The 15,027-nt window shown below is 49.5% G+C and overlaps 2 protein-coding genes across 2 annotated transcripts; both read left to right on the plus strand.

The window, feature by feature from the left end:
• The first annotated feature begins 244 nt into the window (after positions 1-244).
• On the plus strand, positions 245-4,134 carry LOC116530198 (cystatin-14-like). The gene is given in 3 exon segments (XM_032248214.1): positions 245-445; positions 2,903-3,013; positions 3,985-4,134. Coding segments are annotated over 3 exon segments (462 nt in total).
• A 3,677-nt stretch (positions 4,135-7,811) lies between these two features.
• Positions 7,812-11,542, plus strand: LOC116530228 (cystatin-12-like). The gene is made up of 3 exons (XM_032248239.1): positions 7,812-8,123; positions 10,100-10,210; positions 11,215-11,542. Exons 1-3 carry the CDS (start codon positions 7,929-7,931, stop codon positions 11,299-11,301), a joined length of 393 nt encoding a protein of 130 aa, XP_032104130.1. The 5' UTR covers positions 7,812-7,928; the 3' UTR covers positions 11,302-11,542.
• The last annotated feature ends 3,485 nt before the right edge of the window (positions 11,543-15,027 follow it).

The following is a 15,027-nucleotide window of genomic DNA, read 5'->3' on the forward strand; positions in this document are numbered from 1 at the left end:
TGTGGATCCAAGGTTATGGGACTCCCTGCTCTGCCTTGTTTGGAGATAACGGGAGGGACTCTGTGGGGGAGTGGAGAGAGGCACTGGACAGAGGCGCTGCTCGAAGGGAATTGCTCAGCATCTCAGGGCCCCTGGTGGACAGGGCTGTGTGGTACCCAGAGCTGAGAAGGGTGTCACCAGCAGCAGCTGCCACCGCCTCTCCACCCAAGCGACCCTGGCCTCCAGTGCGGACACTCAGACAGCCATGTGGTGGAAGGTATCCCTGCTTGTGGTGCTCATTGTGCTGAGCACCCATATCCGGACCATTCAAAAAGAATTTGTAGACATCAGTAAGGACCTAGATTATTTTGTGACATCAGTGGAGTCTGCTGTGGCTCAGTTCAATGAGGACAATATGGGAGAGTACACAAACAGGTTGCTGGAGGTCTAGCACGCCCAGCAGAAGGTGAGTGACAGTCATTTCATCTATTCCCAGAACTCTCTTCCCCAGCTGAAGAGCCCAGAGCCAGTGGTGATGGCAGCAGGGCTCTGGGTGACATGGGGGGGTCCCATGTCTGCACCACACTTCTGAGGACAGGGTTCAGGGACCCTTCCTCCTTCAGAGGGCACACAGCCTTCCTGATCGTTGCCCATTTCCTTGGCCATCTGCCCCTTCCTTGGATTGCATCCCCATCCCTGGACCCTGGGAGACTGCAGGAGCCCTGGGCACAGTGGGTTACGCTGCTGTCCAGCCACAGTGCCTGGGGGCTTCATGCCAGCTGGGGAGGGGAGAATGCAAGGAGGGACAGGGCGTGTGCGTGTTCTTCATGTGTATGGGAGTATGAGTATGTGAGTGTGTTATCGATATATGTAAAAGCATGAGCCAGGTGTGGTGGCTCATGCCTGTAATCCCAGCATGTTGGGAGGCCGAGACAAACAGATCACCTGAGATCAGGAGTTCAAGACCAGCCTGGCCAACATGGTGAAACCCTGTTTCTACCAAAAATACAAAAAATTAGCTGGACGTGGTGGCGGGTGCCTGTAATCCCAGCTACTTGGGAGACTGAGGCAGAAGAATCGCCTGAACCAGGGAGGCAGAGGTTGCAGTCATCCGAGATTGAGTCTTTGCACTTCAGTCTGGGCAACAAGAGCAAAACTTTGTCTCAAAAAATAATAATAGGTGTGCTGATGTGTATCAGGGAGTGAGTGTGAGTGTGTTGGTGTGTTGGTGCATAAGTGTGTGTGTTGGAGAGGGTTGGGCATGAGTGTATGTTGGTGTGTGTCAGGCATGAGGATGAATGTGTTGGGGTGAGGGGCATGAGTGTGAGTGTGTTGTGTGTATAGGGGCATGAGTGTGAGTTTGTTGGTGTATGTTAGGCATGAGTGTGTGAGTGTGTTGTGTGTATAGGGGCATGAGTGTGAGTGTGTTGGTGTATGTTAGGCATGAGTGTGTGTGAGTGTGTTGGGCATGAGTGTATGTTGTTGGTGTATGGTGACATGAGTGCCTGTTTTTGGCACATGTTAGGCATGCATGTGTGAGTGTGTTGGTGTGTGTTGGGCATGAGCGTGTGTTGTGTGTATAGGGGCTGAGTGTGAGTACATTAGTGTGTGGTGGGCATGAGTGTGAGTGTGTTGTGTGTATAGGAGCATGTGTGAGCGTGTGTTGGGCATGAGGGTGAGTGTGTTGTGTGTATAGGAGCATGTGTGTATGAGCGTGTGTTGGGCATGAGTGTGAGTGTGTTGTGTGTATAGGAGCATGTGTGTATGAGCGTGTGTTGGGCATGAGTGTGAGTGTGTTGTGTGTATAGGAGCATGTGTGTATGAGCGTGTGTTGGGCATGAGGGTGAGTGTGTTGTGTGTATAGGAGCATGTGTGTATGAGTGTGTGTTGGGCATGAGGGTGAGTGTGTTGTGTGTATAGGAGCATGTGTGTATGAGCGTAAGTGTGTTGGGCATGAGTGTGAGTGTGTTGTGTATATAGGGGCATGAATGTATGAGCGTAAGCGTGTTGAGCATGAGTGGGTGTGTTGGTGTGTGTTGGGCATGAGTGTGTGTTGTGTGTATAGCGGCGTGTGTGTGTACTGTTAGTCTGTGTCAGGGCATAGTTGGATATCATCTCATCCCCAACATGGATTGCTGAGCCCCTGACTGGGTCAGGTTTTTCAACAATTTCTAGGCCGTCCAGTGAGACCCGTGGCCCTAGCCTGCCGTGACTTCCCATCGGGACTGGTTTTCTATGTTTGGATGCATTGTGTTTCATTGACTTCCATGTACAAGAATGAAAATAACTTTTAATCACTTCTTATGGAAGCCTAAGAAACATGCACAACAGCATGGTGCAGCTCTGCATTCATCTCAATGAGCACTGGCAAGGTAGACAGTTATGAGCAGTCGCCACCCGCATGAAGCGGAATGGTGCCATTCCCTCAGAGCCCCCTCTGTGATCCCATCTATAGTCTATCCCTGCAAGGAGTCCTGCTGACCTTGTTTCCAACCCCAGGCATTAGTCTTGCCCATTTCCCACTCTGTGTAAAAAGAACCATCCAGTGTGAGCCCTCTGTGTGGCTGAGACTCAGGTGTGAGGCGGAGGCGGGGTATTGCTGGGTGTGGATGCTGCATGAGCAGGCTCACTGCTGCGGAGAATTTGACTCTGTGAGTGTGTCACACCCTATATGTTTATCGCTGTGTCAATCTGACTGTCAGGTATGAGCCATTGGGAAGAGGCCAGTGTGTATCTGAAGGGCACTTAGTGGACTCTCTTCTATTGACTTCCGGAGAGGTTGTACATGCCCTGTCTAGCCCTATTTGAATGACATGATGATGTCAGTCTTTTATCCACGTTCCTACTTGTTTCTCTGCCTTTTTTTTTTTAATTCATGAAAACAAAATACTTAGCAGCTGTTTGTATAATTTCTTCTTGACAGATGTGGACAATGATATTTTTAATAGACTTGGAGATGGGCCACACAATTTGTAAAATATACGATGAAGACATTAACAATTGCCCATTGCAAGAAGGCTCAGGAGAGGAAAAGGTCTGAGAATAAAATCAACCCCAAAGCATCTTGAATCTCTCAAAAATGGAAAATAACATCAAGGTAGGCCTTTGGGAGGAGGCTTAGAAAGGTCATCAGAGGTGCTCCTGGGCAGAATGAGGGTCCCTGACCCCCTTTCCCACCTGGAGTCAGGGTTCCTTCCCTGAAGGCAGAAGGTGGGCATGTAAGCAAACAGAGCCTGGCCTCAATGCCAGAGAGAGCCTTGTGCTCACAGCCAGGCTGGCTGGACAGAGCAGGCACCTGCAGATTCCACATGGCCTCTGTCCCTGGATGAAGTCCTCACTTTGCTTCCTGAGACCCTCGAGATCCAGGCAGATGGTGTTCTCCCTGTGGTCCTTACTCTTCTTTGCTCATGTTCTTGCGGATTGGAGGACTGTCTAGTTTCTTTCATCACCCAATCTGTCCCTCTAGTTCCTGTGTGGTAAGGATGTGTCCCGGTCAGTCTGAGTTCTGACACCATCCTCCCACGACCCATACGTGATCCGTGTGAGCTCAGAGCTTGAGGATGCCCTGAATCAGCATAACAGGGGCGCAAGGCTGATCTCCCCCTTCCACCTGCAGCCTTGTTGTCAACCACTGTGCTCAGTTGGTGGTTGCCCAGAGGGACCATCCCTTGAGAAGTCCTCTCTCTCCCCCAGAACACACAGGGTGGGAGCAGTTCATCCAGCGTCATGTGTGCGAGGGAGATTGTGAGGGGACAGGATGCATCAGGGGTCAGGTGATGCCCCAACCAGGCGTCCTTTCAGGATCCCCAGGCTCAGGCTGGAACATTTGGCCACCTGTGCCCTTTGTACTGGTGGAGGCTTGGGCATTTGAAGCCCTGTTCCTGGGTGACTGTTTTTGTTTTTCATTTTTCATTGTTTTTAATACATCTTGACCCCCTACTACATGCTAAATGCTCTCAGTGCATTGCATTTTTCTAACTTGTGTGTTATAATTACTTTTTTCAGGTACACTGCACTTTTGTCATGGATGCCAGACCTTGGTTTTCCCAGTTCAACCTCCTGAACAGCACCAGTAATGCAGAAACAGGCGGTGACAGAGCCCCTGGTTTTCCACGGCAGAAGTCTTCTTTTCCTCTAGCGTGTGGCAGTCTGTAGTTCTAGGCCGATGCTGCACTGGCAGAATTGAAGGCATCTTAGCACTTGCTGAGTCTGTAAACAGCTTTGCACTCTTTCCTATTATTCATTTGCCGTGGATGTTGCTGGCAGTGACAAGCAAGGGAGAGTTTATTATCACCATTACCTTGGCGGCAGGCGCAGAGTGTTGAATAAACAAAGCTCCCCAGCTGATTTGAGGCAGTTCACGTAGGAGCCCCACTGGTTGGTTGGTGTGCTCATCCCTCCATCCATCCATCCATTCTTTCATTTATTCATCCACTCATTCATTCATTCACCTTTCCATTTCTCTATGACATCATCCATCTACTCAAAAAAATGCCAAAAATTTTGTTAACCACACATGATCCTTCTGTTTCCATCTCAGGGACAGACTCACATTGGGTGGCTCTTTTGCAGAGGGGCCAGGCCCAGGCCCAGGGGTCAGAGAAGGTCACTGAAGCTGACAGGAGGCTCTGCCCTCTGTGGACACAGAGGGCTGCATGAATGACAAGGATGTCCTCTTTAGTGCTCAGATGATGGCTCAGAAGATGGCACCTCCAGTCCCCATGTGCCCCATGCCCTGTCTGGTGCATATGTTCCCCAGCTGGGACTCAGCCGAGCCTTCATACCTGTCAGCACCACTCACTTCCCCTGGGAGGGACACCGTGGTGACAGACACCCATCCTGATGAGCAGGTCTCTCCACTGGAGTCTTGGCAGGGAGCAGCCTTGGAGGGGCAGAGAGATAAGGGTCTGGGGGAAGGGTTACAGGGGTGGGCCAGAAATGCAAGGCAATGCAAAGCCCTCTGGAGGAATCTTTCAGACCTGACATGTTGGGGAGTCTTTCCTCCTCCATCATGGGTTTTTGGGGACTTTGATTTGAATATTTCTTGGTAAGAAGTCTGCCTTTTTCCTGGCTGGCTCGTTCCCATGAATTTCCCATAAGAGTTGATGGAACAGAAGTTTCAGAACCAGCCCTGGGCAGCTCCATCTGTCATGGTAAAAAGATGGGCTGCTTTGGTCCTTCGATCAACCTGTGTACAGAATTTGTAACATCCCCTCACAATTTGAGAGGGCATATTTATATTACCAAGGGTGTGTCTGTGTGGCCAGCAAGGCCAATCTATTGCTGGCCCTTGGCTCTGAGAGCACTCAGGCTGTGAGGGGTAGAGCCCTTGTGCATGACCTCATGCCTGCTGTTCTGGACGAGTGCAGTGGGTTGTGGTTCGCATTGCTTGCTAGCGGAAGCACCTTTACCGTCAATTCTCAGTTCACAAGGAAGGCCTAGTACCCTGCTCTTTTTTCAATTTAAAGTTATAATTTGAGCTCAGATGCACTTAAGTGCACCAGGTGGCTTTCAGTGTTCATGCCACACTCTTTAGCATTCAGGCTCAGATGCTGGGTTATTTGAGAGTTTCCTTTGATGATTCTCATGAGCCTCTAGTTGGGCACCTTGGTGAAAATAGGGGTGACCAATTCTGACTGCAGCCTCTCTTTCTGCTGGTTCTACGAAATTAGAAACATGGCCTTGGGGAGCTAAAGGCGCAGCCTTGCTTGATTATTGAAGTTACAACAGTTTTATCTGTGGTGCCCACTCTTATCACAGCCTAAAAATACATAAAGTAACACACGCCAAGGCTACAAGGAAAACCAGCAATGCCATCATCCTCATGGGAGAGTTTCAGGCACCTCTCTTAAGAATTGCCAGAACCCACCAAGTAAAACTCAGAAGAGGCTCAAAAAATTTAAGAGCTCACTAAGCGTATTTGATCTTCTGTTATGGAATATCATCCAATAACTAGAGAACATTCACTTTTTTGAGCGGATAGAGCATTTATCCCAATTGAACGTATTCTTAATGAATTTCAATCACACAGAATATATTCTCAGTGAAATTTAGGTAGAAATTAGGGCAGAAATGTTTGAAAACTTGGCTACGCACCTCTAAGTAACACACGGGCTAAAGAAGTAATCCCATTGCAGACTGGGGATTGCTGTACTTTTAAAACACTGGAGCTGAAACCTGAGTGATAAACGTACAGGATGCTGCTGATGCCATGCTCTGAGGGTCACCTCCTGATCTAGAAATGCGCACGCTAGAGAATGAACAGGCCAGCAACGCCCCTTCGAGCTCAAGAATCAGGGAATTGCAAATTGAGCTGGGGGAAAAAGAGAGAAGAAAGTCATAGCAAAAAGGCATAGTTGGGTGAAAGAGAAAGCAAAGATAGACAGCAAGGATCAAGAAACCCAACAGTTAATTTTTTGAAGATCTAATAAAACCTCTAACCCTGGGCAAGGGAGGGCTGGAACTGGAGAAGGCAATCGCAATCCACACCAGCAGTGAGGAGGGGCCTCAGGACGGGCCCTGCTGACGTCCGAACACAACAACGATACATTTTAATCAGACTGCTGGCAGCTATGGCGAAGATGAACAAGAACTGGGAGCTGCAGCTTCTCTGTCGGGAGGACACACGGGGGCTCAGGCACACTTTGAGGGTGATCCATCCGAGGGGGCCGCTGTGCTCCTCAGGCCCTCACCTGCCAGCCACTTTCAGGCCAGTCCTGTGTGGAAGTGCACCTGAGCCTCTGGGTCTCCTCCCATCGAGAAGCCGCAAGAAGACGGTCATAACTGTGCCCACCGTTCTGGTCACATTCCCATCTATTCCTGTGTCAGCCCTAGTCCTGCCCTTACTACCGGTCCCCAAGGCAGTGGCCTAAGCTCTGAGACATTTTTTGTGATCATCAGTCTACATGCCCTACAGGCAAGGTAGGGTCATTGCTCCAGCACGGTCCCTTTGTGCACATTAGTGCATCCAGACCTGGCGCAGGCACCTCCACACCCTCCCAGCCCGCTCATCTCCTGGCTCTGTTTACCTCCCGGTGGCTTCCCCAGAAGCCACACAGAGCTCAGGTCAGTTCCTCTGAGGAGAGTCTGACACTGGCTGGGCACGGGCCTAGGGAACTACAAAGAGGCAGAGCTGGCTGAGAACACGAGCTGTCTAGTGCCCCCCAGGGCTTCTTCCCAGCTCCTGACCCCTTCTCATCGTCACGGTTGCCTTCCACTCCCATCCTAGCAGGGCCCTGGCCTTAGACTTGGCTTCTCTCTGGCCCCTGCTGAGAGCAGGTGTTGCAAGGCCACAGGGCAGGAGGGGGACCTGGCAAGCTGGCCAGTAGGTGCCAGAGAGGGTGGAGAGGATGGCCCAGCCCCCAACACTGGCCCCTCCCTCTGTAACCCTCCATAGCTCCCTGAGGTCATGGACTATACAGCCAGGGTCACAGGCAGACACGGCTCTTCCCTCTGTAACCCCCCATAGCTCCCTGAGGTCATGGACTATACAGCCAGGGTCACAGGCAGACACGGCTCTTCCCCCAGCTGCTCAGGACTCTGCTCATTATCATTCCTAAGCATTCCCATCACTCTGCCAGTCGCGGGATGCAGCCCCGTGAAGGCAAAGCAGGTGAGCTGGAGACGTTCACCCCAGTCGTGTCAGGGCTAGGCTGGGGCCAGAGGAGGTGGTCCTGAAAACGTGTAGGCATGTGTGTTGCATGCATACCTGTGTGTCCAAGGCTATGTGGCCTCCTGTTGGCCTTGTTTGGAGACGATGGGAGGAACACTGTGGGGGAGTGGAAAGAGGCACTGGACAGAGGGACCAGTCAAAGGGAGACTCCACGGCTCAGGGCCCCTGTTGCGCAGTGCTGTGTGGGGTCAGAGCTGGGAAGGACGTCACAGGCAGCAGTGGTGACCTCCCCTCCACCGAGCGCTCCCAGCCTCCGGTGCCAACACTCGAGACAGCCATGTGGTGGAAGGTGCCCCTGCTTGTGGGGTTCATTGTGCTGGGAACACATGTCTGCAGCTGCAAATTTGTAGACACTGATAAGAACTTGGATTATTTCCCCAGTGCTGTGGAGTATGCTGTGTTTCAGTTCAATGAGGACCAGGAGGATGAGTTTGCCTACAAGTTTCTGGGGGTCCACCGGAGCCAGCGCAAGGTGAGTGGCTACTGTCTCTCCCCATGAACCCTGAGTTCCTCGGCGTCAGACCAGGGCTGGGTGGATTCTTGGTCTGCAGGAAAGGGCAACCGCTTTCTAAATTCTGAAAATATGCATATAATCATATAATTTAAATGTAAGGTGTCATTAGGAGAGCTTCAGCTTTCTATTTTGCTTCTTTATGAGGGTAGCCCCTGAAAACAGGACATGAGTGTGAGCGTGTTGGTTTGTGATTGGGCACAAGTGTATGTGTTGGTGTGTGTCAGGGCATAGATGTGAATGTGTAGTTGGTATGTTAGGGCGTGAGCCTGTGTGTATGTGTTGGTATGTTGTGACATGAGTGTGCATGTGAATGTGTAGTTTGTGTTTGTTGGGCATGAGCATGTGAGTGTGTTGGTGTCAGAGCGTGTGTGTGCGTGTGTTGGTGTGTGTTGGGCATGAGTGTGTGTGTTGGTGTGTTGGCATGAGTGTGTATCAATGTGTTGAGGCATGAGTGTGTGAGTATGTTGTGTGTTGGGACATGAATGTGTATGTGAGTGTGTATTGGTGTGTGCTGAAGCATAAATGAGTGTGAGTGTGGAGTTGATATGTTGGGACATGAATGTGTGAATGTGTTGGTGTGTGTTGGGGCATAAGTGTGTGTGTGTTGTGTTGGCATATAAGTGTGTGAGTGAGTGTGTTGGAGCATGAGTGCATGTGAATGTGTTGTTGGTATGCGTTGGGACATGAGTGTGTGTGAGTGTGTTGGGGCACGAGTGTGTGTGTTGTGTGTTAGGGCATGAATATATGTGTGTTGGTGTGTGTTGGGGAATGAGTGTGTGTTGGTGTGTGTTGGTGCATGAGTGTGTGTGTTGATGTGTGTTGGGGCATGACTGTGTGTGTTGTGTGTTGGGGCATGAGTGCATGTGTGTTGGTGTGTTTTGGGGCATGAGTGTGTGTGTGTTGGTGTGTGTTGAGGCACGAGTGTATGTGTGTTGTTGATGTGTGTTGGGGCATAAGTGCATGTGTGTTGATGTGTGTTGGGGCATGCGTGTGTGTGTGTGTATTGTTGGTGTGTATTGAGGCATGAGTGTATTTGTGTTGTTGGTGTGTGTTGGGGCATAAGTGCATGTGTGTTGATGTGTGTTGGGGCATGCGTGTGTGAGTGTGTTGGTGTATGTTGGGGCATGAGTGTGCATGAGTGTGCTGATGTGTTGGAGCATAAGTGTGTGAGTGTGTAGGTCATGTATGTTGGGGCATGAGTGGGTATCACTGTCATTTGCATGGATTGCTATCCCCAAGGGATTTCTGCTTCCTAGACAAATTTCAGGAGAGATGTGAGTTCCAGCCTGGGAAGATTTCCTGGTTGGATTTGATTTCTCTCTCTCTGGATGTTTCCTGAGTTTCATGAACTTCTATTTACAGAAATGACCATAACTTTTAATAACTTTTTATAGCATCCTAATAAACACACAGAACAGCAAACTTCATATTTACTTCAATTAATATTTGCAAAATAAACGCTTTCATGAAGTCTTCACTCACATAAAGGACACAACATTGCAGCCCCCAGGAGTCCCCACCCCAGGTTACTGCCCAGATCTGTCTTCCAAGGGATAGTGCCATTCTGTGTACACGGCCTGCACTGCTGTGTAGGATTCAATCATGCGATGGTCCACACCCTGTGTATTCATCCCCCTGTCAATGTGACTGCCAGGTACCGTACATCAGGAAGAGTACTGCAGAAAGACTCTAACGCATGCTTTTGGTGTAGCGAATGGATATTTTTTTTTGTAGAAAAATGGAGAATTAATAGAAAAATTGTAAAAAAGAAACTTGAAATAAGAAATAAGAGAAGAAAGATTGCACATGATATGTATATCTTTATTAGCATGAATGTTAACATTCACCTTTTCTGGCAACTTTTCTGTTTGATTCTATTTTTCTCATTCCAAAAAGAGTATTTCATATAAGTGTCTTCAATTTCTTCTTGACAGTCATGGACATGGACATATTTAATGGACTTGACGATGGGGCGTACCGTTTGTAAGAAACACGATGAAGACATTGACAATTGCCCATTGCAAGAAGGAACAGAAGAGAAAATGGTTTGAGAATAAAATCAATCCAAATCATGAATCTCTCAGGAATGAAAAATGTCAAGGCGGGCCTTTGGGAGGAGGCTTAGGAAAGGCACCCAGGGTGATCCTGGGCAGAATGACAGTCCCTGACACTCTCCCACCTGGAGTCAGGGCTCGTTCAGTGAAGGCAGAAGGCGGGCATTTGACAGAGCCTGGCCCTCAATGCCAGGGAGAGCCCTCTGCCCACAGCCCAGCTGACTGGACACAGGCACTTGCAGATTCCACAGGGCCTATGTCTCTGGAGGGAGTCCTCACTCTGGGTCCCAGCCCTGTACCTTCCTGAGACCCTCGAGATCCAGGCAGATGGTGTTCTCCCCGTGGTCCTCACTCTTCTTTGCTCATGTTCTTGGGGATTGGATGACTGCCTACCTTCTCTGATCACCCCACCTATCCCTCTAGTTCCTGTGTAGTAAGTAAGGACGTGTCCCTGTCAGTCTGAGTTCTGACACCATCCTCCCAGGACCCATATGTGATCCATGGGATGTTGGAGCTTGGGGATGCCCTGAATCAGAGTTACGGGATCAGTGGGGCTGATCTCACCCTCCCACCTCCAACCTCAGGGGCACCCTCCCCTTGGGGTGGGTTTGCTGCTGCTGTTCAGTTGGTGAGTGACTGGCAGGGCCATCCCTTTGGTAAGGCCATGGTCTCCCTCAGAACACACAGGGTGGGGGCGCCTCATCCATCCTCATGTGCTCTGAGGAAGCTGTGAGTGGACAGGATGCTTCAGGGGTCAGGTGATGGCCCAAACAGGCATCCCTTCAGAAATCCCCAGGCTCATGTGGGAGGATTCAGCCACCTGCGCCCCTTGTCCTGCTGGAGCCTTGGGCATTTCAAGCCCTGTTCCTGGGTGACTGTTTTTGCTTTTGATTTGTTTACATCTGTAGTTTTTAATACATCTTGACCCCCTATTGCATGCCAGATTCTCTCAATGCTTACATTTTGTGATTTGTATGTTACGGTTTCTTTTTCAGGTGCGCTGCACTTTTATAGTAGATGTTCAGTGGTGGTTTTCCCAGTTTACCCTCCTGAACAGCACCTGTGGGGAGAGAAGGTGGTGACAGAGCCCATGGATTTTCGCAGCAGAAACCCCCTCTTCGTCTAGAGTGTGACAGTCTGTAGTCCCAGATCTGTGCAGCCCGGCAGAATTAAAGGCATTTCAGAGAACTTTCTGCATCCCTGAGGAGTTTTCATTCTCCTGTATTGTTTATAAGCCATTGATGAGCAATGGAAAATTTATTATCATCGTTGTTACTTTGGTTGCAGATGCAGAATGTTAAATAAATCAAACTTTCTGATTGATTTGAGGCAGTTCCTATAGGGGTCCCACCGCTTGGTTTGTGCGCTCATCATCCATCCATCCATTCTTCTATTCCCTTCCTCCTTCTCTTCCTCCTTCCCTCCCTCTCTCCCTTCCTCCATCCCTCCCTTCCTCCATCCCTCCCTTCCTCCATCCCTCCCTTCCTCCATTCCTCCCTTCCTCCATTCCTCCCTCTCTCCCTTCCTCCATCCCTCCCTTCCTCCATCCCTCCCTTCCTCCTTCCTTCCCTCCCTCCTTCCCTCCCTCCCTCCCTTCCTCCATCCGTCCCTTCCTCCATCCCTCCCTTCCTCCATCCCTCCCTCTTTCCCTTCCTCCATCCCTCCCTTCCTCCATCCCTCCCTTCCTCCATCCCTCCCTTCCTCCATCCCTCCCTCTCTCCCTTCCTCCATCCCTCCCTTCCTCCATCCCTCCCTTCCTGCTTCCCTCCCTCTCTCCCATCCTCCATCCCTCCCTTCCTCCATCCCTCCCTTCCTCCATCCCTCCCATCCTCCATCCCTCCCTCTCTCCCTTCCTCCATCCCTCCCTTCCTCCTTCCTTCCCTTTCTCCTTTCCTCCCTTTCTCCTTTYCTCCATATCCTCCCTCCTTTCCTCTCTTCTTTCCTTCCTTCCTGCCTTCCTTTCTTCTCCAGTTTCCCTGTACTTTCATTCATCACTCAAAAGGAATGTAGCACATTTTGTTAGCCACACGTGTCACCTCTGTTTCCATCTCAGGGACGGACTCACCGTGGGTGGCCCTTCAGCAGAGGGGCCAGGCCCAGACCCAGGGGTCAGAGGAGGTCACTGAAGCTGACAGGAAGCTCTGCTCTCTGTGGACCCTGAGGGCTGCATGAAGCACAGCGATGTCTTCTCCAGGGCTCAGATGTCTTCTCCAGAGCTTAGAAGATGGCAGTTCCAGTCCCCATTCCCCACCTGCTCCTGATGCCTGTGTTACCCATCTGGGACCCAGCCAGGGCTTCATGGCTGCCAGTACCACTCACTGCCCCTGGGAGAAGCACTATGGTGACAGACACCCATCTCTCTGCTGGGGTCTTGGTGGGGGAACAGCCTTCGAGGGGTAGAAAGATGAGGGGATGGTGTGGTGGGGCGCATGCGTTGAGCAAAGAGACAGTTCAGCAGTTTCTGGAGGAGTCTTTTGGAATGAAAGGGCTAGGGGGTCTTTCCATCTCCATCCTTGGTTTTGGGGGTGATCTGAATATTTCTTGGTAAGAAGTCTGCCCTTTTTTTCTGGTTGGCTCATTACCACGAATTTGTCATTTATGAGACAGAATTTTCAGAAACAGCTTTGGGTGGCTCCATCTGTCGTGGCAAAAAGATGGGACAGCTTTGGTCTTTGACCAGCCTGTGTGCAGGATTTGTGTGTGACATCCCTCCACGATTTGATAGGGCACATTTATATTACCAAGGGCGTGTCTGCATCGTTAGCCAAACAAATCCATTGCTGGCCCTTGGCTTTGAGAGCACTGAGGCTGGGATGGGTGGAGCTCCTGTTCATGGACCTCACTGTTCTGGACAAGTACAGCCACACCCTACCTGAGCTCTGGTCAGCATTGCTTGCTGATGGAAGCACCTTTACTTTCAATTCCAAGTTCACAAGAAAGGTCGGGTGTCCTGCTCTTTTTCAAATTTGCCAGTTGTTTTCTACCTTGATCCACACAAAATCCTACTGCTTTCATTTTGCACTTCTCTTAGGGACCAGGCATTACCCCTATCTGTAGGGCAAAAGAAAATTTTGGCCTGAATACATGAAGTATACATGAAGAAATACATGAAGTCTTCAGGTGGTTGGCACTTGGGGCTATGGCTGTGAAATGGTTCTTTAAGGTACTCGAATACCTTAGAAGTTGTGTTTACTGCAGTTGTGTATTTTGTCTATGGCCTGTGTTCTTTAGTTCCTGCTCTCTCAGAAATTAAAAAACATGACCCTATTGCAGATTTCACGAGCTGGTAGTGTCCGGCCGTCATGAGCTATGTAAGGAGCTTTGGTAGGGTTGGTAAATTTTGTGCCTGCCACTCTTGTTAGTTATATGATGAACTCAAATTAGTGGATTTTTGAATAATATGTCAATATCCAAGATCATCCAGAATCCACAAGTCCATCTCGTGTCCTGGAGAAATCTCTCTGAATTTGGCTCTGTCATTAGGTGGCCTGAATCAGTAGGAAGTAAAAATTTATTTGGATATTTTATCAAGTTATCAACCACCACCACATACTTTTCCAAAGTCTGAAACCTAGAAATACTGCTTTGGTTCAGTGAATGTGTGTGTATCAGTCAGCTGTTGACCCAGAAGTGCTGCATAACAAACCACCTCTCCTGTAGCTAACCACAGTGAGCCTTCATTTTCAGGCACATAGGTCTACAGGCTGACTGCCCCTTGGCTGGTCCAGGAAGCTTGGCTTCACTTCAAGGTGTCACAGCTGGCCTCACCAAAGGAGTCTGCTCTAAATGCATCCTGGGACCCAGATCACGTGATCCCAGACTCAATGGGTCACTATGAAAACATGGTTAACCTTGACCAATAATACAAATAATGCAAATCAAATCAATGAAACATAATCATCTCCTATCCCATAAAGGAAGGCTAGGCTGAAGGCGAAGACATGAAGAAGCAGGGATTGTCACAGGTCAATACTTCTCTAATCAAACTAAGTTCCGAGTATCGGCAGCATTTGGATCACACGGGGAGATGGTTAGAAATGCAGGATCTAGGCCTTGCCTCAGACCCACAAACTCAGCACCTGCATTTTAACGAGTCCCAGGTGGTTCATGTGCACTTTAATATCAGAAAGCACAGATACCCAACGGTGGTTTTCAAACTTGGCTGCAGATTGGAACCCCTGGGGAACTTTAAAAACAGCTGACTTCCTGGACCCTCTTCCAGAGATTCTGATTTTATCAATGAGGTGTGCCCTGGTGTTTCAAAACTCCTTCAGTATTTTTAGCAGGCAGCAGGATTTGAAAACCATGAATACATAATTACTAAGTGACGAACATTTTGGCAATAAATAATAAAGCTCGATTTGCATAAAGCTTTGCATCAATTTCTGATCTAGTCTTTTATTGTACAGAAATACTTGTGTAACATCATGAAGATATTGGAAAGGGATTGTTCACTGCAATACTGTTTAAAACAGATGAAAATAACAACCGAGGAATCCACCTATGGGGAGAAAGTTTAAATACAGCATAATGCATTCACACTCTGCAATGCTTTGCACCTGCCTGACAGATTCCTGCCCATATGTGTTTCCTGTGCCTTGCCCCTCCTCATGGAACCCATAGCCTGGGAAGAATGCTCGCCTCTCTGCCTTATCAGGAATTTTTTGGATGCCGGTTTGGGATTTTCACAGAAAAACAGAAGCTTTGAGAGCTAAACAGGTGCATATCCCCCTCCTCCCACTGAGGGCCAGGCCTGGGCATCAGAGTGAGCCATGTGACCCTTACCCTGGTAGGACAGGGCAGGGGGG

This window comes from Sapajus apella, unplaced genomic scaffold, assembly GCF_009761245.1.
Source record: "Sapajus apella isolate SASKATOON/1434 unplaced genomic scaffold, GSC_monkey_1.0 scaffold65, whole genome shotgun sequence".
In the NCBI taxonomy this organism is placed as follows: Eukaryota; Metazoa; Chordata; class Mammalia; order Primates; family Cebidae; genus Sapajus; species Sapajus apella.